This window comes from Scatophagus argus, chromosome 3, assembly GCF_020382885.2.
Source record: "Scatophagus argus isolate fScaArg1 chromosome 3, fScaArg1.pri, whole genome shotgun sequence".
Classification (NCBI taxonomy): Eukaryota; Metazoa; Chordata; class Actinopteri; family Scatophagidae; genus Scatophagus; species Scatophagus argus.
This window is the reverse complement of record NC_058495.1, coordinates 11,193,662-11,220,182: the sequence shown is the minus strand read 5'-3', so window position 1 is coordinate 11,220,182 and position 26,521 is coordinate 11,193,662. Positions and strand designations below refer to the sequence as shown.

At 39.0% G+C, this 26,521-nt stretch overlaps 2 protein-coding genes across 8 annotated transcripts; both read right to left on the bottom strand.

The window, feature by feature from the left end:
* Window positions 1–235: 235 nt before the first annotated feature.
* si:ch211-161c3.6 (high mobility group AT-hook 2b) lies at window positions 236–12,265 on the bottom strand. Of its 7 annotated transcripts, none has more exons than XM_046383450.1 (6): window positions 11,984–12,265; window positions 9,682–9,802; window positions 9,404–9,487; window positions 5,861–5,911; window positions 5,684–5,722; window positions 236–4,132 (listed from the first exon to the last, which is right to left on the bottom strand). In XM_046383450.1, exons 2-6 carry the CDS (start codon window positions 9,784–9,786, stop codon window positions 4,049–4,051), a joined length of 363 nt encoding a protein of 120 aa, XP_046239406.1. In that variant the 5' UTR covers window positions 9,787–9,802; window positions 11,984–12,265; the 3' UTR covers window positions 236–4,048. The 7 variants fall into 7 exon arrangements, with proteins under 7 accessions (XP_046239406.1, XP_046239401.1, XP_046239402.1 ...); XM_046383445.1 differs by having other exon boundaries at window positions 9,682–10,353; window positions 11,984–12,259; XM_046383446.1 differs by having other exon boundaries at window positions 9,682–9,882; window positions 11,984–12,259.
* Window positions 12,266–14,438: 2,173 nt separating this feature from the next.
* On the bottom strand, window positions 14,439–26,472 carry mst1 (macrophage stimulating 1). The gene is made up of 18 exons (XM_046383437.1): window positions 26,212–26,472; window positions 25,580–25,730; window positions 24,471–24,586; window positions 24,274–24,388; window positions 23,799–23,935; window positions 23,116–23,236; window positions 22,849–22,967; window positions 20,087–20,261; window positions 18,837–18,967; window positions 17,990–18,092; window positions 17,454–17,590; window positions 17,308–17,340; window positions 17,099–17,213; window positions 16,925–17,002; window positions 16,102–16,248; window positions 15,908–16,014; window positions 15,475–15,614; window positions 14,439–14,905 (listed from the first exon to the last, which is right to left on the bottom strand). Exons 1-18 carry the CDS (start codon window positions 26,258–26,260, stop codon window positions 14,744–14,746), a joined length of 2,136 nt encoding a protein of 711 aa, XP_046239393.1. The 5' UTR covers window positions 26,261–26,472; the 3' UTR covers window positions 14,439–14,743.
* Window positions 26,473–26,521: the final 49 nt, after the last annotated feature.

The following is a 26,521-nucleotide window of genomic DNA, read 5'->3' as shown; positions in this document are numbered from 1 at the left end:
TATCTACTTCCATGTTTGGTGAGAGAGAAGTGTAAATTTGTGTCATGCTGATTTTGTGGTCTTGCGCCTCTGATGAGGTTGAACACTGGATGTGTTGAGTGAACTGTCCCCCTTTGGTCAGTAGAGGAGAAACACCTTGTTTCTTCTCTACTGACCAATGGAAGATTGTTTCCACCTGTACACATTAAAACGGTTTAAACCAGTTTGAACAAAGGGGTTTTGTTGAGCGATGACATGACAAAAGAGAGGTGATAGGTGTGATATTTTATTGATAAGCGATAAAGAAGCAGAATAACACAAATCACATGGTAAAGAATCATAACAAAATATATATCACAGGTTTGTGAGTTGTATTAATGAAGTGGATAAGGACACATCAATAACATAACTACAAAATGTAGGTGTTAAAAAGTAAAGGCATAAAAGTTGATTCCTCAAGTTACACTTCAACTTTTCAATAGTTGAAAATGGATCAAGTACTGTATGTAACTATATCACTATCAGTAATATCACAGAACAACACTGTCCCCATATAGAGAGTAAATATCCATGACACAGCTCGTGTAAAATAACAAACATTGACTCAGCTGTAGTTAAATTAACAGGCACCCTTCAGGCTGACTTCCATTCATTATGGTGACATGAATGTAGTGAGATGAGATGAGTGGACTACGACAGTACTAGTTTGACAGTTATTTCAAGATTTCATGATCCACATCGCCTGCTGGTCTGACAGAAAAGGTTAGGTGCAACTAACCAAAAACGTCCTCAGAGATGTCCCAGGCTAGTTAGGTTTCAGAGGTAGTCCAGATGGCAAAAAAAGTAAAGTCAATGCAGTTGAACATGAAAACATATCTGTCTGTAAATGAATTAGGCTCCTCTGGCAGCAATTTAGTCAACAATGCTGAAATACATAAAATTACTGCGATACAACATATCATCGGTGATAAAATAAGAAAGTTTTAGGTGGTAGAAACACTTGACATACAGTATATATATATACAGTAAATAATGGGTGATATTCAAGTCATGTAATAAACAACTAGTTAAGTGACATGTAATTCATGTTGGATAAAGGTTGTGTGTGTGATGACACAGGGGCAGAATCTTAGGTTAGAAAGTTGAAGTGTTTGCAACAGGCTGTCAGTTTAATTACAGAAATCCTGGCCAACAAGGTCTCAAAAACATTTCTGTAAAAATAGGCTGGAGGCTTTGAATCTCTTTATCTGGTAATTTATAGAAAAGCTATCTCCATGAGGACGAATAAATCAATACTACCATTATTCTACAGGTATATGACGTTTTTACTGATTCATTACAGATAAAATGAACTATTTTGTTAAAGAGAGCCCTAAAATGTGGGTTCTCCCAAATTACAATCACTTTTAATGAGGTGCCAGGAGATGGAACGGACATCTTAAAACTTGACCACATAAACCAAATCTATCAGCATGGCTGGATGCCACTAGAGGTAAGTGACAAAATCTGTTTCTCTTTTCGAAATTTAGGTGAACTGACCTTATAAAGCAAGACTATAACTTCTGCAAGAAGAACCACAAATGAAAGGTTGAATATGTAATCAATACAAATCAATACAATCAGAGATTTTTCGTGCTATAGTCTCATATGGTCTGGTATGACTAATAATCTATTATTAGTCTATTATCAAATTTTAGTTAACTCATAAACAATGTTACTGAGCGCTTCTGTAATACATAATCTATAACTATATTATTGCATATGCAAATTATGGCCACAGTTGTCATTGTTCACCAAAAGTTAAACTCTCATTTTTAACAAGCAAACAGGAACTAAAAGGACAACTTGAGTCATTTTTGCTCTCTCAAAAATTGGTCAAGTAAAGACAGAGTTACTCATGCAGTGCTTAGTATTCATTAATTACAATCAATTAATTTGGCAATTTTTGAAACGGTGCTGGTGATGTTTTGTTGTTTTCCATAACTGTCATGTATTTCAGCACTGTGTGGTTATTTGCTGCCCTTTCTTTTAACTCACATGAATTAAAAAGGTGTCACACATACATTTTACAGTGTAAGAATCAGAAAATACATGATGTAGTAAAAATGATAAAAGAGTAAGCGACCCCCCCCCCAAAAAAAATAAAAGTATTTCATAAGGAACTACAACCTAAAAAGCAAGTATTTCATCAAGTTGTTGTAAACTATTGTTTGCATTTTATTTCCCAGGAGAACAAAATAAGTTTCACTTCAGCTTTTAACAAACAGGCCTACAGTTTTTTATTTATTTATTTATTTTTAATAAAGAAATGACACCGATACTTTTATTTGTACACCGATAGTAGAATCCTCTGCTGGAGTGTATTGTTTGTGTCTGTGTGTTATTTTGTAGGCCTGAAAACCCTTTGCCTGCCTGTGTTGTATATCTGCATGTGAACGTGTTTGTGTGCGTGTGCGTGTGTGTGTGTGTGTGTGTGTGTGGGTGTGTGTGTGTGTGTGCTGTAAATGTGTATGTCGTTGTTGCTTAGGGAGTGGAGAATAACGATCGTCTGTCTCTTGTGTTACTGAGGTAGAATGAGATATTAAGAAACTGAGGGCAACTGAGGTTTAAATGAGGTCTTTGTGTCAAGGCATACTGGTAATGTCAAATACAGATCAGAAATGCACAACAAACACAGCACAATAATTATTACTGAGTAGACTGACAATATGTTCCTGAATAGTATTGTACCTGAGGTTTCAATATGGTGTAAAAGCACTGTAATAGCAAAATCCTGAGTGTGGTAAAATGACATGTCAACACTGTTGTTGACTTAAGAATATGTGAAGGATTTCTATCCAAAATGAGACCTCCATTTAAAACTTTGGGTATGTTTTTTTTTTTCTTAAAACAGCTGCTAGTTGGAAGGAAAAAAAGATTTTCACTCATGTTATTAACCTCAATACTGTACTCTTGCTTACACTAATATGTAAGCTATCCTATGCATCTCTTATTCTGAGCAAAGAACATAAGACACTTCTTCCCTCCCAAATTGGATAATTCATTTTGGAACAAAACCTTTCACATTTACTGTCATAATATGACTTCAGAGCACCATGTTTATATTGTAACATTGCTAAAAATGTCACCGTCTTGCTCCCATTTCATATGAGGATTCATGACACTTGATTTAGAAACATGTTTCAATAAAACAGTTTAGTTTGGTTCCTTTTTTCTTAACCCCCCCCCTCATTTTTGCTTGCAACCCTGCCTCCTCTCCACACACGCACGCATGCACACACACACGCGCGCACACACACACACGCACTGAGAGGTTCAGGAAAGCAGTAATCCTGCTTTCCTGCTAAGGTTAAAATGTTGGACATTTTAGGAAACATGTTTCTTGGCTTTCTTGCCAAGAATTATAGCACAAAAACTGGTTATCTTAGCTTAGCAGTCTAACTTTGTCCGAAGGTAACAACCTGTCAGCACCTCTAAAATTCAGCATGACCCCTGTAAAATCAAGTTGCAATTTTTACACTTTGGTTTGGTTACAGATTAAACGTCAAGATATAACATGTAAGTTAGTGAGTAATAGAGGTACTCGTAGGCAGATATTACTACTTTTATACAGAGCCAGACTAGCTGCTTCTCCCTCTTTCAAGTCTTTGTGCTAAGCTAAACTGATCGACTGCTGGCAGTACCTTAATATTTACCATACAGATGCGTAAGTGTTGTAAATCTCCTCATTTAATTCTGTGCAAGAAAAGTGAATTAGCATGTTTCCCAATATGTAGAACTATTTCCTTAAAAAGCCACGTCTAAAGATCTTCACTGTTAAAACAGAGTTTGTTCATCAAACTCTTAGAGTGAACCAACAAAACCAGAGTACAGTATCGGATCGGAGAGAAAAAAAACCACTGTCCGCAATGATATTTGTGTTTGTATGTGTGTATATGTACGTGTGTGTGTGTGTGTGTGTGTTTGCATGCATGTGTGCTCCTGAATCCCCATCACAGATAGGAGTCAGACTGAACGACTGAACCTGTTTGCTTGAGGCCAAACCTTGAGGTAGGTAGAGGTATGCTATCTACTCCCCTTCCTCCTGCGCTGGAACCTGAGATGTAGGGGGCTCAAGCCTTGAGGGACCCTCCTCAGCCTCTTCTGAAGGGCCCTGGAAAAGCAAGAAAAAGCAAGAAAAAAAAAACACACTTATTTTGTCTGTTATTGTCTGATCTCTTTCAGTCTCATTGTGCACACGGGAATGAATCAATAAGAGAAAGAGCACTACAATACAAGAATGGGTGTTAAAATGTCATTGAGTGATTGCGTGCGTGGAAGTAAGTCCAGCTGTCAGACAGAAATGTGAGGAAGACGACAGTTATGTCAGGAAACCAAGAAGACAGAGGAAGAGAACAGTTAGATCAGGTTTCCCCTCTCTACATTGACTCATTCTTCCCCTTCATGTGCGTGTGAGAAAGGGAGTCTGTATCAACGGTTTCAGTTCTTGAAGCATCTCTGACAAACTGCTCAGTGCAGAGGATGCGATAAAGCAGACGAGGGGCATCAAGAAACCTGCCCGCTTTGGTGACAACTGTTGTGCAATGTTGTCGTTTGAAAAAATGAGCAAGATGGGTACAAGAACCAAAGTTTCTCAGAAACACTGGTCTCACATTCACCAAAACTGGATGCCACAAAAGGATGTTTGGAGGTGTATCTGGGGAATTCAGCACTGCCATCTGTGCATTTCCAGGAACTCGTCATATCCTCATGAAGTCAGTTTACGTAAAGGACAAGGAACATGTGCATTGGTTGTTCTGCTATTCAAATGTGTCCAAGCAACAGCAACTATAGCAGCTTTGCATTTATCTGATATGGCTTTATAGGTAAATTTCTCACATACACGAAGAAATACCAGATGAAAATTCATGTGGCTTGCTACTAAGACTGGGTGATTGTCTAGCTTCCTATCAGCTCTCACGGTTTAGTACATAATTAGTTGGTTGTAGCACCACTATAATGGGCTCAAAGGGCTTTTGAATGGAGTTTAATTTTGATGCTACACATGAGCTCTGTGATTATGATGAACATGAATAGTTAAATAACATCATGCCTGCAAACCAGCACTCCTTTTTCAAGTCCTGCATCATAAATGTAACTGATATTAGTCAAAAGGTAAAGGTGCGACACAAAATGAGATTCCTGTTCAACTGAAGCAGAGGTTTCACTCCACCATAGTGCCATGAACTTAGCTTCAGTTTGATGCAAAGGTAACTCATTTAAAAAACAAAACTGAAAGGGTAAAAACATAAATCACTCTGCAGTGAAAGAGTATTAAATTCAAGAGTACACATGCACAGCAAACAGAAGAAACCTGCTGCTCTGTTTGTTAAAAGCCAATTGTTATACATTTAATTTACTAGTGAACATGGTTTTATTTTATAGAACTGAACATGAAGCTGTCTTAAGCTGATCTTGTACAGAGACCTTATTTCAGTCATTTTTTGTGGATTCTGGAGATCTTTTCATTAGCATTTTAATTTTTCCTACTTTGTACTGCAACATCTTCAGAAATTTTCCCTCAGAATAAATGCAATTCTATCTTTAACTAAATATCTATTTTAAGCAAACTGTAATAGGATTTCAGCTAAGGGAACCTGTGGCTTAAGGTACTACTTCAAAACAAGACCACCCTACAAGCTTTTAAAGATTTCATTTTCCTCACCTGCTGCTCTTTAGTTACTTCTTGAACTACTTTCTGGGGCTGTGGATAGAGAGGGAACAAAATTAATCAAACATCAAAGAAAAGCTGCTCTCATGGACCATACAGCTGCAGAAAACACTGTGGAGGCTTTGGACATTAACTTCATGATGCCTCAAACTGTCAACGATTGCACCATACCCATTTCCTAGGTCGCCCACGAGGTCGTCTCTCCCCAACAGGCTCTACTTTCTGAAAAAGAATACATGAATGGTTAACGGGAGGTTTCAGACTTTTACAATCCTGACATACAGATCACTATTAAAATCAAGATTAATAGCATACATTTTCATTTCAGTAATGCATTTTTTGAGTCGTAGGCAGCAGCAATTTTTTTTAACTGCTGAAGTTTCTTCGGGCCAGAAAAGAGCATTTCTCTCAGGAGCAACAGAAGTTTTGTTCTATAAACTGAAGCAATATTAACTAAAAAGATATATCGGAATACTTTGATTTACAAGCAAAAGCTGTCTGATGTTTGGCATTGTATCTTTAGTGATAAACAGATACAGGAATGTCTTTTTTCTCAGTCAAATCACCCTTGCGTAATGTCATTGCACCAGCTGAGCAACTCTCTTAGCTAATGTAAAAGAATTTACATATATATTTCTATTTTTGTTTTAACTGATTTGTGTTACTCTTATGCTGTATGCTATAAATGCACAGGCAGTTCAGCAGGCAGCCACTCTCCTGAATTTAGGGTGGAAAGTGCAACAACTTTGCCTCCTGACACAACAGGCTCCTGAAAATATTCTAACTTTAAGAGAAGATTTTGCAGCACTACAATGCTTATTCACACTAACAAACTCATCAATAACAAGCAGCAATGTAGCAATGTAGTACAGTAAGTGTGCAGTTGAGCGAACAGTAAATGCATATTGAATAGCTGTCATTAAAGTCATTATTAGCTTTTAGTTTGGTATTGGTGTATGTAGGAAAGCCTTGTTTTAAACTGATTGGAAAATGGGTCTAATTAGTAAGAATGATCTTGATCATAGTTACTAGCCACTTAGAGCAAATTCAGAAGCAGCAATACAAACGTACATAAACAGGGGTGCCTATAACTGGTACGCATGCGCGCCAAGAATCAGGAATGCGTAATGTCACTTGTGTTACTATCTGAGATAGCGATGTTGATAACATGACGGTCAAGTGCGCAAAGGCGTGTAGTAACACAAGTGACATTACACATTCCTGATTTTTGTCATGCATGCATACCTGCGTACCAGTTACGTGCACCCCTGTATATAAATACGCCACGAGTAAAAGTCCAGCATTCAAATGTAAGTATAAAAGTAATGTGCGTTATACACGATGTCTCCTTTCAGAGTGTTTAATTATGATCATGCGTTGTGTTGTGGGGGCATGTGTGTACAGGTCTGCAGCTAAGTTTGCATACCACTTGACCCATCAGCCTGATGTTTTTTGTGCACATTTATGACTGTATGCTCAAGGACCTCTCATGGTTGTGGTGATTCACAAGCTTTGGAAAAACTATTTTATTGTCTCTGGACTCCTCACTGCTCTTAACCTGGCGGGTAGGGGTTGCAAGTGCTTGCAACAAATGCTTCAGGTAGGAAGATTGTTTCTGCCAGGGATGGAAAAGTGGCAGCGACTTTAGTGTTGGTGGGTTCTTTTGTTGTCCTTTCCGCTTTGAAACTGACATTTTACATTGCTGATGTTTTGAAACCTGCATGTGGTCTCCTCTTCTCACTTCTCTCACGTATACACGCTGGACACACACAACCTGCCCTGCATTTCCTGTCCCCACCCACAGGCCTCCATAGACAAGGTGGAGATCTGATTATGACCGATGCATTTACGTGTAAGCATAATTTTAATGCTGTAGCTGAACTGACTCACTACTTCAACTACTTAATCTACTGTTTGTTTTTTGAATTTTGCTTTTCTGTTTTATGACAGTAAGCATAAGGTCACATAGTTACACTGAAAGACATACACAGAAGTAATACACTTCCACTCACATTCACTTCTGTTTCACAATTGCATTTATTTCATTGATTGTTGCTTACTACCATAAGAATTTTGAGTAGTTATTTCTCCCTGACGTCCTGTTCTTTACATATGTTGCCTAAGTAAAGAGAGACGTGAACTCAATATCAAATCCTACTATGTTCTTAGTGGCGGCTCGAATGTCAGCCAAAGTCCAGTTTGTTTTTCGTTTTATTTTTGTGGTCATGAAGAACCACACTCAGTTCTTCAAGGAAAAGTTTCTCCAATTTTTTTGAATTTGTAGTACTAGTAGTAGTAGTAGTAGTAACCTGGGTGTAAATGATGAGGGCCCATATGGAGAGATTTTCACATCGAGTTCTCCATCCCGTTACACCAAAGAGTCAGTGGTCTTAATGGTATATGTGGCCATGGTAGTGCGTGGTATTAATTTACCATACGTTGTAAAGAAAATGCATGAGTGGTGAAATATTAAATTCAGTTTTTTACCGCCAAAATAACAAGAACTTCCCGGCAGCATCCTTGCTGATGTCCTGGATGGGTGACCATTATTATCAATTCTAGCTATTGGGAATGAGTATAGAGTTAAAAACAGAAACTGAATTTTTTCCAAAAAAATGGTTTATATGGTCTATAATATGGAGACACCTCCCTGCATTAACCTGAGTCTGTCTATTTCATGCTAAACCAATTTGGTCCCCATCTATGTGCTGGTATCACATCATCCATCCTTTTAACCATCCTTTAGGGATTGCAGAAAGCATGGCTTCCCTCCAAGATGAAGGCAGAAATCCCCATTTTAGAGTGTGTTTGAAACACTAGCTTTTTAAATGCCATGTAGTTCACGTTATTTTGTTAGTTTCAGGGTCACTTACCGCATGAATAGTATTTTCAGCTTGCTGTTCGCATAATTTCCAAATTACTTAATATGCTTTATCAAATTTTAGAAGATGAGAAAATGATTTGGGTGCAAACTAACAATAACTGCAGCAAAGCAAGTATAGCAAGTATAACCTCCAAAGTGTTTTGCTTACACTTGTATGAAGCATACGATGGAAATATAAACATATGAATGATAGACATTTCTCTTTAAGACATTATTTCATTCCTCAAAATAACAGCTCCCCTTGCACTGATCCTCTCAGTGTACTTACCTACAGGCTGCAGCATGAGACATAAATACTGCACTGATTTGTCTTTTCTCTGTTTTCAGCTGACATTTGCACTCATGATGACCACTTACTGTCTGATAGCGTGCTACAAAAAGACATAAAATCTTTGCATTTCAGGATGAATTATAGGGACAACTCTCAGAGGCATCGAATGCAGATGGCCTGAAGAGATAAACCTATTAAGTTCAGAGAGAGTATTTGCAGATGCATGCATGCAGATGGTGCTGCCGTGAATTGTAAGACAAATCTGTTACTGCCTGTTGATGCCTGTTACTGGTTTCTTCTCCATGGACTGAGACTGAGGTTGTTTTGACTAAATTCAAATGTCACAGGTGCGTCCAAATTCACTACTGATTAGTCCTTTCTGATAACGTTGTCTAATGTTAGGATAATTACAACAGATCCACGACATTTCTTGTGACTTAAGTATAGTGTCCAAAAAGTAAATTGTTGTACTACAGTGCAGAAACATTGTGGTGTTACAATTCTGCAATTAAAGTTCAAGTAAGTATTTGATAGCTTGGCTACTCAGATCAGTTTTGACCTTCAGTGCAGTTCTCGGGCCTTTGTTCTTGCTGCCTTTCGGTCGTCCTCTCGGTCGCTTTGGAGTTGGTGGTCCAACAGGTTCCTGTAGGGAGAGATCAAATGTGGAGACAATAACTAACATGTGAAAAATATTTGTTTGTATGTTTTCCTCAGCAAGGAGACACATGTGACAAGCTAGCTTTGATTTTCGGAATGACTTTTTCATTTTTCCAATTAGATACTTGGCAATTTAACATCAAGGACGGAGTTGACCGAACTCAGCTTTTAAAGTCCTACCTGTTGCTGTTTCCGTGGCCGACCCCTGCCCCTGCGCTGAGGCTCAGGAGGTGACTGGGCGGTGCTCGGCTGGGGAGACGGCTCTTTGGTCCCACTGTTACTCATGCCTGTGTCTGTCCACCTGCGTCAAAGAGTGTGGGCATCAAAGCCTGGAGAAGCGGCCTCGAGGGCTTAAAGAGGAGAAGACCTGAGTATCAGGAGCTGAAGATGTGAGCAAAGAAAATGGATAAATTGCTACTTTTGAATGCAGTCATCTTCGAAGAATTTAAGGTAATCAGCTGTATTATACCACTTCCAAACATGTTCTTTTGGCACAGTTATTACATTGAGTTTCAGTCGGGGCTTAATGCATCATTAAAAGGATAACAGAGAATCACACAGGACTCTTTTCCAACAGCAAGCGTGGGAACTGCTTACACATAAGCCTTGGCACCAGGTTCATCGGAACACAGACAGGGGTCTGGCAAATGCGGGGAAACATGAGAGTGGCATCCAGCGACTAAAAGTAGCACAGATATTCACAACTCAATCTACCATCCAAAATCTGCATCTGTAGTGTACGCTGCCTTTCCATCTGCCCTCTGTGAGGTATTCCTCAATGGAGTTTTGCATGTTGTAGGTGTGTCTGATGCTTCTACAACTTTATCTGTGACGCCTGTGCACAGACAGCAACTGTGTAATTTAGAACAGAACAGTACAGACAGTAACTTAGTAGCACACACAACAAACTATTAAGCAGAAAATTTTGATGTGGATAATCACTACTGTACATTTTATTGTTTAATTAGTGAGTCAACATGAAACTGATCTGCAAATGTTATGATGACTGAATGATCATTTGCATTCATTTTCAAGCAAAAATCCCACAACATCCTGTGGTCCCAGCTTCTCAATGTTAACATTTTGCTTTTATGTGACAGTTAGCTGGGTATCTTTGTTTTTCCCCATAAAAAAAACATCTAATGACATCAAATTAGACTTTAGGAAATTGTGATGGACTTTTTTTTAAAATCTGATATTCTGTAGACCAAGTGAGTAACTGCTTTATATAGAACATGTCTTGATTGGTCAATAAATTAAGAACTGATTCATCATCTAATGAATAAATTGTCTGAAACTAGTGAGACAGCTGAAAATCAAAAATCAGTTCAGTATAACATAAGATGAAAAAAAAAAAGGCCACAAATCTTGACATTTGATCTTCTGAGACTGGAGCATAGTTGACATTTATTATGGCAATAACTGAAACAATTAACAAATTATCAAGTCCATAACTGATTCATTTTCTGGTGATCGACTAGGCTAATCGATTAATCGACTTATAGTTTCAGACCAGGGTGAACCATAGGTCTGATCAACAGCAGCCTTGTCTTAGGCCTACTGTAAACAATATATCCTTTTGTACTGTTATGCTTCTCGTAACTTCCTAAAAAAAAGTCATATAATATTTTCTTATGCATAATTAATGGCCATTTTAATAAGAGAATAAACAAGAGCCTAAATGTCGTCTTTAACTTGGCTGTTGGTAATGTCCCAAGGTGGTCGTTTTCCATACCGCCTAGCTCTGTAAGGAATGTGCCAAACACTAATTGCCAACATAGCCTATCAAAACGGCCGCACTGAAGCAGGAAGTCGGAGTAATTTGAGAAATCGACGTCGTCGATGAAACGATTTAAAAGCCAAACGAGACGCACGACGTCGCGTATAAACTCATTTCGGAGCAACACAACAAGCGTCCTGCACTTCTTCTGCAGCAGCATACCGTCCGCTTAAACTCGCCTGTGTTTGGCAGTCAAGTACGGGACTGAATGTACTTTTTTGCATATGGGCGGCAATTGCGACCGTAAAAACACATTGTTTTACAGCCTTGGAAGAAGGTGCGTGAAGCCCTACTGCAGCGAAGCCGTGAGCTCAAACGTTCACGACTTCGGTCGAGTAACTAGCACATGTAAAATGCCAAAACAACAGTCGAGGCCACCAGTATTATAACCCGTGTAAAGTCGGCGCTCACTACACAACATCCCCCTGCTTCCATCACTTGCGCAATCGATCTTAAAATGTGTTGGGTTTTGCAGTGATAACAGGTCCGCCGAAGTGGATGAACCCGAGGATCCGCGAGAGCTGCAAAAACTTTACGAAGGAGGACAAAGGCGAGGAACACAGGTGCAAAAGCTCTCTTTTCAGACCAGCCTGAATATACATAGGCTACATACACACATGTATTCAGGCTATAGGCTCCATGTTCAGGCTGAGTAATCCTGCTCATGCAGGCAGCGTCAAATGCACAGCGAGTTGAACTTACCTTGAGTCGGTCTGCAGTTTTACCTGGAAGTTCACAGCTCACTTTGTGCTCCTGCACAACTATGAAAATGTTAATGTATCGACCGTCTCATTGGTTGGAATGAAAGGGTAAACTCTCTCTCTCTCTCCCTCCCGCTCTCCCTCCCTCTCTCTCTCTCTCTCTCTCTCTCTCTCTCTCCCCTCCTCCTCCTCTAATCGGAAATGTGTGTGATCCCCCCAGACGTCCAGTCACGAATACCCCAGTTGCAGTATAATTGGGGGTTGTAGTTGAGCAGTGTGCATTGCATACTTTCTCTATTAAAGCATGTTTCAAGAAAGAACGAGGGTAGGAGGGTTGAAATCGAGGACCCCGCCCCGAAAAGCTCACCGGACCACCCACTTAAGAGGGGGGGAGCGAGAGAGAGACGGGCATCAGACAAGAGTTTAGAGCCTGGTTCCGGGGTTCCCAAAGTGGGGTCTGGGGTCTGGGAAGTTCCCCATGGAAGGGGGAGGGAAAAAGGGTTCCGTCTGCTTTAGTAGAAATGATGGTGAGATCAGAGTGTCTAGACTGTTTCGAGCAGAGGTTTCACTCTGTCCCTGCTGTTAGATCCCCACCTACATTGTGAGAGATATAATTCTGTCAGTCATAACAAAGGACAGAGGTATTACTTGGAGTTCCTGAGAAGAACCGTCTAACTGACGCTAGTTTGGTTCCTTTTGATAACACAATGCATGCAAGCATACAACAGACAAATATCTTTATTATTATATCTATATATTGACTATATCTATATTTAATTATTTTCAAATACTAATGAAATAAAAAAAAGTGGATGTGGGCACTGTGTTGGTTTATGCTTTCCAAGCTGCCTCCGTTTGGCTGAGCTATGCCTATATTTTCTGTAAAGAGGCAACTTTGGTAAACTTGCACTAACTGATAAATACAGATGGAAATGTTTGAACCTCAGTGAATACACATTCCAGGAACAGCTAATGCTGCACCACTCTCGGAGTCATGTCAGGTGAGCGTGCTGGCGGGAGACCAACATGTAAAGCTTTAAGTTACAAAGATGAAGCACAGGGCTGGAGCTGAACACTTTATAGTGTTCATTTCATGATGTGGCTACAGATAAAAACTGAATATTACACGTTTAAAATTTCATAATCGGATGTTGAATTCAAAGTTACAAATTGTTCATCTCATTCAGCGGTCCGTTGCCACAGTGTGCGCAAAACAAAACAACAAAGAGACTATTTGCATTTTCGCATGGCAGCATTTATTAAAACTTTTAGTCAGGTTTCTCAGAAGCAACAGTTGCTGAGAACTGGTAGTCATTTATGAATTTGATTAGTCATCCACTATAAATATTACAAAATGAAAGTGAACAGAATGAGAATCATAACTGTCAACCTGTCATGTTCAAACACCGTGTGCAGCAGGAGAATAATTGGTCATCATTAGTTAGAGGGAACATGTCCTGCACTTCAGTCCGTTTAACTGAGAGAGACATTGTGTGTGTGAGACAGAGTTCAGTGGCCCTCTGCAGGCTGGTGTGTCTGAGATTCGGTTGGACTCTGATCTTGAGGTTTATTTAAGCTGAATTCCGTGGGCTCATCAGGACCGGGTTACAAAAATCCTCCTATAGAACTAGAAAGAATGTGCAGCGCATACAGTTCTGCATAAGGCACAAAGGCATGTCTTTAGAGGTGGGGGCAGGCATCAAAAGACAGGCAGAGGAGGGATTTCTTTAGAGGCTGGGGGCAAAGAAGGTATTTCAGAGCTCCATTCAATGCCAGGGAAAGGAGGGGAGGCATACAGTTTTGTGGTAAAGGGTGCATTTCCAGGGGATATTGGGAACTTAAATTGTGTGCCGTAAACCCCCCCACACCTCCCCTGTTATTGGAAGGTACTTAGTTCCAGTTATTCTCCTCTGAACCTGAGAGGCTACAATTAGTTTTTATCCTTGCATCCTTTTTATTTTTTGTTGAATAAATAACAAAAATTGCAAGTATTTTACTTCAAGTTCCCATACTTAGCATTTATAAGCAGTATATACATATTTAACATAATGCTTAGAATGCCCTATAATGCAGTTGTGAGCAGATTTAAGTGTTTATTAATGTATTAAAATATGTCTTTATAGGATCTGAAGTTAAATTTGCTGATAAATAGTGTATGTTAATTAATAGTTAAAATGTCCTTATATATGCCAACAATTACATTAAAGTGTGTTCATTTGTTCAATGTTTGTATATTGCTTATAAATGCTGAATAGAGGGACTTGATCAAAAGTGTTGCCGAAAGATTTGAACAACTTTACTTAAATTTTCGTGTTAAACCTTCTCTACAGTTTTTTGCAGTCCCTACTCATGCGCTTAAAAGTTAGTTATTCTGGCTGAAAAGTCCCTACTCATGCACTTAAAAGTTAGTTATTCTGGCTGAAAAGTCCCTACTCATGCGCTTAAAAGTTAGTTATTCTGATAAGATATAAATGCACATAAAAACAATTTTAAAGCATATGTAGGCTGCTATAAAAATTACAGTTGTCTGACTGAGTTGTTTTTATTTTTAAACAATATAGTAATGTTTTATATTGTATGATAAAATCTGAATATACCATTTGATCTATTATCTTTATGTTATATATTTTGATCTAACATTTTTTATGTAAAACAGACATCTGAGAAGACAAAAAATGTGTGTGGTTAAAAGTGACTGGTCCGGTCTTGAGGCCTTTGACAGCTGATGTGATCGGTCTCGGTTGGATGGCAGTTTGCGTCTCTAAGCCATCTCCATAACCTTCTTGATCCAGTCCACGTAGACAGAGACCCGGATGAAGATGTTGGGCTGCCCAGGGTGTCCGCAGCGCCTCATGGGGATGATCACGCCCTCCAGTACCCAGCAGTCCCCGTTCTGACACGCCAGAGGGCCGCCGTAGTCTCTCTGCAGACACACAGAAACAACATTCTGGAGTCATTATTTGTCTCTGTTATGACTGACTGTCACTGTTGAGGTTGGAAACATCTTGCAGTCACATCTTGTCCTGTCCACCTCCATTATCCAAATGGTGAATGTGTTTGATTTATAGGAACATATAAATAGCTGTAAGCTTTTTACTTAAAGTGATTTCCATTGCCAAAAGAATTTTTCTCCATCAGTATTTAAAGTGTGAATTCCCAGCACAGTAAGTGGAATGTGCTTGTTCCCTTTCTTTCCAACAGTTGGATGAGAAGATTGATACCATTCTCACGACTGCATGCTGAATATAAGCACAAGCCAGTGGCCAGCTAGCTTAGCTTAGCATAAAAACTGGAAACAGCTGGTCTAGCTCTGTCCAAAGATGTTATATCTTGTTTATTTAATTTGTACAAAAACTATAATATTTTTCAAAATGGAGCTATGTGCCTGTGAGCAAGGCTAGTTGTGCTAAGCTAAGCTAAAACAGCCATAACTATCAAAGAAAATGGTGACGTTGGGATGTGTGCAAACTGTACCTTTACTTGGACACCTACCTCACAGGCGCCTACCCCGCCCTGGAAGGAGCCTGTGCACATCTCATTCTCACGAACACGACCTCTGAAGTATTTGTTGCATTCCTTATTGCTAAGAACTGGTATCTGGGCCACATTGAGGACAGTCTCATCTCCAGTCCCTTGAAAAACAGTGAGAAGGAGGAATCGGTTAGCAGCTGAGAGAGCTGGAGAAAAGAAGAGGAAGGAGGACAGATGTTGAATGCTTCTGCATATAGCAACACCATCTGTTCAATGGTCTGAATAGCTCGCTCCTTCAGATGCAACATTACTTTAAGGGCAGAAACAAGATGCTTGTTTTAGGGAAGTAATCTATTATTAATTATTGTAATCGAAGCATACTGCAGTTGCATGAAGTGCAGCGTGTAGTGAATTCAGTTATCAAAGGCTATTACTTCTAAAGGATAATACTTGCCTCTTGTCTCACCCCATCCTGCGATCTCACAGGTTGTCCCCTCAGCTACAATGTAGCGCTCAGGAGGGAGGCAGATTTGAGAGACACGCTCATTAAACTGGGCTGGGCTAGAGAAAGAAGACAGCGTCAGAGGGAAATTATTGGTATGTCTGAGCGCATGTGTGTGCATACTGGGGACACTTGACAGTACACACTATTCCAGTTGTAGCATGACTAGCTGAGACTCTGAGGGTCCACAGACAATCTTAGTGAGAGGGATGGTTTGCACGCCAGGCTCTCCTTCTTGTGGATCACGAAACAGCGTTCCCATCATGGCCGAATACCCGGGCAAGTCCACGTAACTGTGCACACACACACAGAAGTAAACACACAAGTACAAGCAAAGAGCTACTTTTTATTTCATGTCTTATCCTGAAATATCTTTATTTTTCAAGACAAAGTCAAGCAATTTCCCACTGCTCTTCCATAATAGGCCATAATAATGTTAACCAGGTATAATATTTACCATGTTCACCATGTTAGTTGAGTGCATTAGCATGCTAACATTTGCTAATTAACATTAAACATATTACAGCTGAGACTGATGGGAGTGCGTTTAGTTTTGCAGGCATTTGGTCATACACCAAAGTAGTGGACAAATTAAAATTTTGATACTGGGTGGAAATGTGAAGGGATCACCAGAGTGATCCTGAAGGTAACATGAATATGACTGCCAAATTTCTTTGCCATCAGTCCAGCAGTTGTCAGGACATTTCACTCATAACCACAAATGGGAACCTCATGGTTGAACTAGAGGAAAATTCAGACTCAATAAAAAAACGTTAGGCATGATGGATATCCTTAACCAAGCGTCAAGTGATGACCTGTTTGTCCAACTGACATTTCCATGCCAAGAGAAATATTGTTAATATGACTACATAAGCAGCAGATGCTCTAGATATCCTAACTTTATGGGTTAGTTTTTATCTTATCTACCCTTTAAAACCTTTCAATAAATAAAGTTTACATAAAGTTTACCAGGAGGAGAAACACTGCTTGGTGCTGATCACCCATCTGGGGTTTACCAGGGATCCTCCACAGAAATGGTTTCCTTTCCTGCACACGAGAGGTCGGAGTTCTTACACAGCACAGCGGTAGAATGCATTTGACGTTTTCATAGCCACTTCAGACACCATCAGCTCTCAGACTCACCTGTCTCTGAGGCTCACCGTCCACGGTGAGTTCCCGGGAAGCCCGTTTATGATACGCAACCTCGTCCTCTGGAAGCGGTCCTCTCTCTTCCCGCACTCACTAAACTCCACCTTCTCTGCATAAATGAAAATGTGACATTGTAAAATAAAATAAATAACACACTTGTTGTCAACTCTGAAATGTTGCTGCATAGTCATTTAGAAACTAACCTACTGGTTCAGTCATGGATACTTTCTCTCCAGCTGTTTGGAAACAAGAAACAGATAAATGAGTGAGCTGCCTGTCAGAAAACAGAAACTTCAGCTAACTTGTCACCACACAGTGTATTAAACTACTTGGAAGCAGAGTTATGTACCGCACTGTTTGATGGCACAGTAATCAAACTCAGTTTTCGGGTCAGTGGTGTAGCACCAGGGTCCATGCTGGTCCCCGTCTGGGTTACGACAGTAGTTCTCTGTCAGATTGGCCTCAGGATGCGTCCTTGGGTTTATCCTGAAAAATCAGAGTAATGATGTGAACACTTTTTCTTTTTCAGTTTTTCTTTTGTAAATGGATCGTCTTTCTTGGCTGAAAGGACCCTGAAGCAACTCAAGTGACACTTAAATACTAATTTTATACTACACACACGAGGCAGTGTTCTTAAATCTTAAACACATTATTTTTAATTATTTGACAAGAAACCCCTCCATTTCCATGCATTGCATCATGGGAAAATATTCTGCTCCTTCTGTTGTTTTTAATCTCTATGCAGACTGTTTATAGTATACTTAATTTAGTCACGCATACATCCTCAATACCCACTTAGAGTCAGTGTACAGTATGAAATCTGGACACATCTTATGAAGCAAAAATATTGAAAAAAAAATTGTAACATCTAAATAATGATCATACTTGGTCCGGTGAGGTGTGTTAACGTTCCATTTCTGGCAGGTGATCCCCTTACGAGTTTTGCGGACCATGCCTCTGTAGTTTCTTCCGTTTTCGTGGTAGCAATCTGAAAAAGGAGACCTTATTATCAAAGCAGTGGCAGTGAAAGTGGCGATAAAGTTGTAAAAATGGAATACAGTGTTGAAACTCTATACGGGGACACAGCTGCCATTGAGGCCATATTTTCTGATTTTTTGCTTCTGGTTTTATCAGTTAGTAAAAAATGTACCCATGGTGGCCATTACCTACACAGGTAATGCACAGCGGTATTTTTGACTCATTATGTGACTACTACAAACAAATAAAGGATTCTGTATTTCCCGATAGTGAGACTATCTACTATCTATCCACCATGACAACAAGTGACAATAACACGATAATGGTAAATGCAAATTATAATGTTGCACAAGTAGAAACGAGCAAAGCCACCCAAAGCTAGTGGGGCATACCAGGCCAATTAAGGCTGTCTCAGCAAAACCCCTTAGTGCACTGAATTGACCAAGTATGCATTTTATTATAAACAAGTTGAACTTTTCATTTCTAAGGGGATGCATGTGTTGTTTCTGGTTTTAAAAGTTACAAAGGGTTGCAATAATATCAGAGAATAATAGATGCAGAACTGCAACATATAAGAACATTTAACCGAATAAATAAAATGTGATAAATCAAAGTACTTAAAAAATAGAGACACCAACTTACTGTTAGTGCCTGGTTAATATTTCTAGGGTTTGGCTGGCTGCAGTCTTACAGCCTAAACTAAACTATTCATTGAATTTATCACTTTGCTCAAATCTGAATCAAGAAGTTTTACCTTCAGCCTCTATGTCGTCTGCACAGCGTTTGATCTGTAAGCAGAGAGCAGTCCTCATCTCTGACACAGATGTGAAGCACCAGGGAGCTTCCGACCCATCTGGGTTACGACAGTAGTTCTCCTCCAAACCCCTGAATGAGATGTAGTACACAGTGAGGTAGAAGTGGTCCAGTTTGGTTTTATTCTCATGAAACAACTGGCACAGAACAGACTTTCAACACTTATTCACTTAAAAAACACACATATAACATGGACATTCAGACAGACGAATCAAACTGTAAACAACATTGACAAAGCGTTATGCACAGGATTGAAACATGACACAGGAGAAAAACACATAAAAAATAAAGTAAAAATGTCCATATAAACTCCACACTCCTGGCCTGAGAACACTTTAGCTGATCTGGCAGGCTATTCCAGATTTTCAGATTAAGATCCAAAACATATCTTTGGATATTGACTGAATTTTGACTGTGCCTTGTATTCTATCCATGCTGCTCCCCAGTACACGTAAAACTCCTATAAATAGTCTTGTACCTGACCATTCAGGCATTTATACACATGACTTGCTGCAAGACCCTGAACCCTGTTAGCAATGTTTAACCACTTTAGTGATTCAGAATGTCCTGGACTTAAATAGGTTATTTTATTATGATCAAGGACACAACATATCATCTTATTGTTTACAGTCTGTAAGTGTGTAAACAGACTGTGGTAATAGAAAATACAGGCATAGTTAAATCTTGATTGTATCATAGCCAAAAAAGTTCAACTTTTCAGGAACTTTTCAGGCAAACTAATAATGTCTCATCACGAATGCGTTAAATGACATGACACACTGCACTGTATCTGCTTTAGAGACATAAAGATTATACAGAAGCACCATACTTATTTTATTTTTTCCACAAAAGTCAGTGATTCAAACACTCTTCCTCAATTTTGGCATGATAAATGATCACTGTGTCACCCATTAGTTTAGTATTCATTTCACATCCATATCACCACTCAGATGGCGGCCCGCTTTTTAATGTGGTGTTGCTGACTGTCTGTCATCTACTTTCTAATGTGAGCAGAGAAATACGATCACAAAAAGTGACACTTCAATGACATCTTGACATTAATATTCATGTGTGAAGCAAAGAGAGCACTTTCTAACTAACAGGCTTGGACAGAGAATAACACCAAAGCACTTTCTTCTTTCAAACTTCATCTCCCTCCTCCATATTGTTGTATATTACGTATCTACTTACTTGCATTCGTATATGTTTGGGTAGAAGGGATGCTCATGAGGGGACTGGGAGTCCCACCGCTGACAGGGGATACCCGATGTTGTCTCGTTCACTTTACCACGGTAATCCTCCCCGCGGCCACGGAAACAGTTGGTCGTGAAGCTGGAGCGCTGGCGTTTCTCAACCCGCACCTCAGCTGGAGGGAAGGAGCAAGTTGAAGAGGAAATTAATTCGCATAACAGCTCACAGGTTAGTTAATGTGGTTAATATTAATATGAACAGGACTCCTGGCCACTGAAGTAGAGAAAGGAATTTGGGATTTATGTTCCATAAAATTAAAGTCAAAACACCGATTTCTTTCTTTCTCTTGTCCAGTAGAGTCAATGTGATGGCACAGAATAACTACAAAACCTACAAAATACTGCCAGTGTGCTCTGTAACTGTGTTTACAGCACGTGAAACTCTTTAAAGTCCCGTTTCACTAAACAATGGCTTTTTGAGGATAATGTGGAGATGATGCACAAGTTGGCAAAAGTTTGACACCAGAAGGCTGTTTCTGAATTCATCTTCTCAATGTGAAAAGTTCCTCTGTGCTCACCTTGCCTGAATTTCAATGCATAGTATGTAGTTTCTGCTGCTAGGGGCCTCTAAGTAAATGCAAAGCAAAAGACGCAGGTAGTGTGGGATCATGGGAATTGTTATCTTTACTGTTCGACAACTCCCATTGCTAATGAAAATCTGATGTGACTCAGGCAGAAATGCTCATGGATGAGGAAATGTTTTTTAGTGTTATTCACATTACATTTAGTCACGTTTGGCTCTCTCCCAGAACTTACAGTATCAGGTGACCAATTGAAACAGACTGTTACACTGAATAAAATGACTGATTTCTCTGAACTTAAAACGTTTAGGATAAGTACACAGCTCCACAAAACATATAACAAAGGACATTTTAATGCGTACATGCCACATATAACACATATAACTTTAAAACATGTATGTATGAGTAGGGTTTTTTTGACATCACAGCTAATCACTGAGAGCCAATCATGGTTCACGTATGTAATTTACATAAACTAAGACACCAGACCAAGAATTGCCTTTTCAGTGAATTAGGAGACATCTTGTGTCGAGGAGTTAAACATTTGAAGAAGAAGTAAATGTAGTTTAATGTGAAATCGGAGCTTTTGTTTCAAAAACGATATCCTTTATCAGACATGATGATTTATGATGATGAATGATTATTCCATTTGTCTCAAAAACATATTTGGAGGGGAACTTTAATGAATCTGAATATTCTTCTTTTCAAAACTTCATCATGGTGCAAGAATGATTCATACTTGCTACCTTGGTTAAATTTAAACTCAAGATATCTATCACTGTTTTACTCTGAGCTGATCTCTAAGGTGAGTAAACTGGCGATTTTATATTTTTTATTTAGCTTCCCCAAAATGTAAAGAGGCCAACATAATGGTGTAGAGCAATGATCGAGTTGTTCCCTTTCAGCACTTTTTTATTTTTCAAATCCAGGACCTGAACTGCCAGATTTAAAGTGAAAATTCTCCCATTTTCCTCAGATTGTATTTTGTTTGTCTGATGCAGGCACAAAAACAGAATAAACACACTGGATAACAGACAAGATAAATAAAACTTCATTTTTAAAACACCAGATTTATTTCATGACAATTGATTTTTTTTTTTTTTTTTTACTTAACACTGCACCACAAGATGGTGCTATCTTATAGAGTTTTGGCCACATGGATCTCTGTCCTCTGTGGAAATGCCAGCTTCGCTACCGTTATCTTGCCAACTCATGTCGAAATTCTGGAGAAAACACTGATGCCTTATTTGGGTTTATTTATTTATATATGATCTGAAGCTTAAAGTTCAACAATTGAGTCTGCCTTGCAAGTCATGTATTAAATGTTAAACATAGTGGTCCCAACTTTAAAAGGGAAAAAAGATCTAAAAAGTATTAATTTATATATAATTTCATATCATACAAACCACATTGCAACCAAGTAACTTTTACCTTATATCTTTAAAGTTTTTATGTATATTTGATAAGTAATTGCACTCCAAATGAAAGCTATAACACAGTAAAACTCACACAAAAATTAAATAAAAACTGAGGTAAGCTATAGAAAGAGAAATTAAAAAATAAGAAATCATCATAAGTAAAATTAAATTAACCTGAGACCCTGAGACAACACAGGGGCTTGAATCACGCTTATTCTTACATCAAAGAGAATTGTAGCAGCAATTGTGAGGTGTCTCACAATTTGGGAAGTAATTTGCACAAACACTATAAAAGTGATTTTTCTAAATTTAATTACAGCAACCTAATGGAACTCCCTAATTCCACTTTGTCACTTAAAGCCACAGAAATGAGCTCAGTTAAGCTCATGTCTCCTCTATTGTGCCAGAGGAAACAAAAGACACAAACAAAGCAGAAGACAGAAGCAAGATCCAATTATTATGCAAAACATTATGGTATTATCTCAGTCAGTGCCATTACTTTAGCCTTTATTAGTCAATTAACTGTGTGTCCCTAAACTGACACAAAACAGTAACAGTAAGTCTGGCTAAAAAAAAAAAAAAAAAAAAAAGAAAGAAAGAAAGAAAAAAATTATGCACTTAATCCAATGCCATTACAGTTTTTGACTAATTATTATTTTTTTCTTTCTGTTGATTGTCTAATCTATTAAACAGTTCTTCACTCTATCTATAATGTTGTTATGAGTATTTCTAATAGTGATATAGTAAGAAAAGCCTCGTCTTACTGCACTTGCTGATCTCACAGTTCTCTCTCTCCACTTCAGGGTCTGTGGTGTAACACCAGGGCACCGGAGAGGCGTCAGGGTTACGGCAGTAGTTATCATCTAAACTCTTATCGGGATACCTGAAAAATACATTTAATTGAAAAATACAAGTCATTTATTCTGTGCAAAATAACAACACAAAGGAAGCAAGTGCAGATCCTGTCTGATACTGATTCACGTGACTAAACGGGCATGTGACGGGTAATGCAGTGATGAACACTTGAGTACTTTTCAGGCTGGTAGATGTGTTGATGAGGGTACTGCTGGTCCCATCTCTGACACTCTCTGCCGCTCACAGTGTGGTCAACCTGCCCTCTGTAGTCCTCTCCATTACATGTGATACACACCTCTACAAATAAATCCACAAACACAGCTTTAGAGTCAGAGGTGAGAGGGAAAAAAAGAAAGAACATCACCCATACAGAAACATTTGAATTTACAGGCTCCATAATTTGTGGCTGATTTCCCTGAAAGAAACTGATATTCTGGTAATTGCAAATTCTTAGGAAGGACTATGTAATTTGGTAGTAATTAAAGGGAAAATGAAGACTGTGTTCAATTGGTACACTTGGTAATTACAACCCTCTATTTAACAAAGTCACCATCTTTTATTCAGTGCACAGCAGGCAGCTGAACATGCAATTGTAAAATTTGTTTTTCAGTGTCAAACATACAAATTGGCATAGGTTCTTAACAAAATGGGTGAAAATGGGTCTGGTCTAGTTTTACTGGTAACAATCAATGAAGGTGCTATTTCAAAGGATTTCCTCTAAAAGTCCACACAGTTATTTTTTTTAAAACTCAAATTAATGAATGTGTTATTACTGTTTGTACTTTCTCAGAATGCGGTCTCTATTTGCCATATTAATTAGTGCTTATAATAGTGATATGTGGAAATGTACGGGATGTACCATCTTTGCACTGGGGGATGTTACAGCTTTCGTAACGTCGCTCGGGATCAGTGGTGTAGCACCACGGACCAATACGATCCCCATCGGGATTCCTGCAGTAGTTCAACTCCAGTCCATTAGTGGCTGTCGGAGTCCACCTGAGACAAACAGAGAGTTTTGCAGGGAGTGACACTGTATCCCCAACGACCGGAAATGTTACAGTGACTGTGAAGTTAAAGTGGCAACTCTGGACAACTGGACAATTTAATATGAACTTAAAACTGTGGTAAATGAGTTTTCTTGGCCAAAAGAAGACAAAAAAAGAAATCCACGGGTCTGTCCTGCCAAGCCTATACTGTTGCCATCTTTGCTTCCTGCTTGTTTTTTGTTTCCTTCCGTCCATTTTTAGCAAATGTGCTGGAGTACATACAGAGCATCCAAATACTCTTATACTCTGATGATACTCTGATCTGACCAAAGCTTCTCAGTGTCTCACCTGTGATCGTGAGGAAATTTGGACCACCATTGTTGGCAGGTGAGCCCACTTCTTGTGGTGAAAACTTTCCCTCGGTAGTCTTCTCCTTTACCCACGATGCACTTTCTGACATAGACTTCACAATGAAAAGAGCAAATCAAACAACTCCCATACTGATATGTCACAGTGATCCCTGTAATGTCACAAGTGAGTCTTACCCTTCTTCTCATAAAGGTCACAGTTTACGTTTCTCTTCACCTCCGCGTTGTTCCCATCGCCCACCCAGGGCAGATGTTTACAGGTGACAGTCGGACGGGTCTCATAGTTGAAGGCTCTGGCATTGAGGGATATTTTCATGTCACAGCTTTGAACATCCACAGATACAAACTTACAATCAGGTACACTAAGTTAACACTCATTTAACATTTTCTTAATGTTGATAATCTGAGTGCTTTAAAGACCATTAGTAGGACACTACAAAGCAGAAATTCCAGTTTATTATAAACAGGGTCTCATTTTCATCTTGTTGGCCATCACATCTGTCAGCAATAATAACATCAACTGCTCCCTTCTTGATTCATGCTGTCCAGAGACACGAGTAGTCAGCCAATCATAAAGGTTTAAACATGTCCCCAAGGCAGATGGCTGATTTGAAAGAAAAAAATTAAGACTAATCATACAACAATAATAATTAATAAAATGATTAAAATCATAACAGCCTGTTTTAAACATCCAATCCAACTTTTACTTTTGAAAGGTAAAATAAGAGAAGCGACATGCAGATACACGTTGTGATCATCATTTTTTTGAGATTCTATTGTTGTTGTAAATACTTGAAATGATATTTTCTGGGAAACTAGATGTGCTGAATACTTGTTGCTGCTACTACTACTAATATGGTGTAAGTTCAAATGATTTCTTTATTCTGATGCTTCATTGGTTTCGTTGTGCAACACAACAGAAGAATAAGACATATCAGACATTGGCTGCACAGACAATACTTATTACCAGATCAGTTCAATTGTTGGTTTTGGTCTTTTTATGGAATTAAGTACTAGAAGAAAAAAATATATTACTTCACCTTACAGAACCATCACAATTAAGGGTAAAATGCTTAATCTTGCAAACTGCAAGCTACACTAAACCATTAATGAAATGTTTTGGCCCTGATGATGTTCTGTAGATTAAGAAATGATTGACTTTAATAGTCACAAGTAGCCATTAAAATGTAATAATAACCCTATTCTAATTATAGCCTCCTTGGGAATGAAAGGTTGTCCTCTGCTGCTTCCAGTCTGCTGTATCAAAGTAGTTAAATGTTGGATACCTGCAGTCCAGAGACTGTGAGCAGCGGGTGGCACAGTCCTCCAGGTTCAGGCCCGGCAACAGCAATACTCGAGCTGAGTTCCAGGAGGTAGGAACCAGCTCCCTGCCTTCTGAGCGCTGGAAGTCATTCAGTGGACTGCGGTATCCTGTTACTGCAGGACAGAACAATAAGGATACGTTCTGACTATCTGTTTAGTCCAGATTTAAACTGGAGTGAAGGTGCTCAGTGGTGCCAGCTGCAACATTTGGGCACAAGCCTGCACACACGTAACCTTTGGACCAAGACCCTGCTGCTGGTGTGTCACACCACAGACAAAAAAAAGCACAGACAGGCTTCCATTACTAGTACCAGTACACATTCATGCAGTATCGTTACATTACAATCCTGGTACTCACAAAAAATATAGTATTGAAAATAAATGATAAATTGCGTCGTGTATCTTACACATTTCTACACACATCCTCAGACTGATTACCTTTAGTCACTAATCTGATCTCAGAACATTACCTACACCAAAAATAAAAACAAAAAAACAAACAAACAAAACTAAATTTAGCCTCCTCATAACAACACAGAAAATCACAGAACTATGAGGCATTTACAGTTTAACACAGTAATTAAAACTTTCTTACCAGAGGCCAGTCCGAGCGTCAGGAGCATACAGGGTAGCAACAGTTTCATTGCTTGAGGTCTGGGGGCGATTAAAACTGTTTTATAATAATGGCTGGAAGGCACACAGATCTCTCGTTCGTCTTACGGTTTTTGGATAGTAAACATCCGATCACAGCTGAGATTGAGGAGGAAAAACTGAGAAGTTCAGCAGAATGTTGAAAATCCTGGCAGAAAAAGCAGAAAACATAAAACACTGAGTTAAACGCGACCACCCGCACAGGAGCCTTTACTCAAACAGAGGCCCTAATCCCCAAAACACAGCCAATCAAT

Bases quoted from the DNA above. Each gene is read 5' to 3' on its own strand.
- mst1 (XM_046383437.1), bottom strand. From the start codon at position 26,260: ATGAAACTGTTGCTACCCTGTATGCTCCTGACGCTCGGACTGGCCTCT. The intron at 25,731-26,211 runs GTAAGAAAGTTT...TCTGTCCTGCAG, and splicing joins GACGCTCGGACTGGCCTCTG to TAACAGGATACCGCAGTCCA. The intron at 18,093-18,836 runs GTAAAACTTCTT...CTCCTTTTTCAG, and splicing joins AGACGACATAGAGGCTGAAG to ATTGCTACCACGAAAACGGA.
- si:ch211-161c3.6 (XM_046383450.1), bottom strand. From the start codon at position 9,786: ATGAGTAACAGTGGGACCAAAGAGCCGTCTCCCCAGCCGAGCACCGCC. The intron at 5,912-9,403 runs GTCAAAACTGAT...ATTCTTTTTCAG, and splicing joins GCCCGAGAACTGCACTGAAG to AAAGTAGAGCCTGTTGGGGA. The intron at 4,133-5,683 runs GTGAGGAAAATG...TTGCTTTTCCAG, and splicing joins AAGTAACTAAAGAGCAGCAG to GGCCCTTCAGAAGAGGCTGA.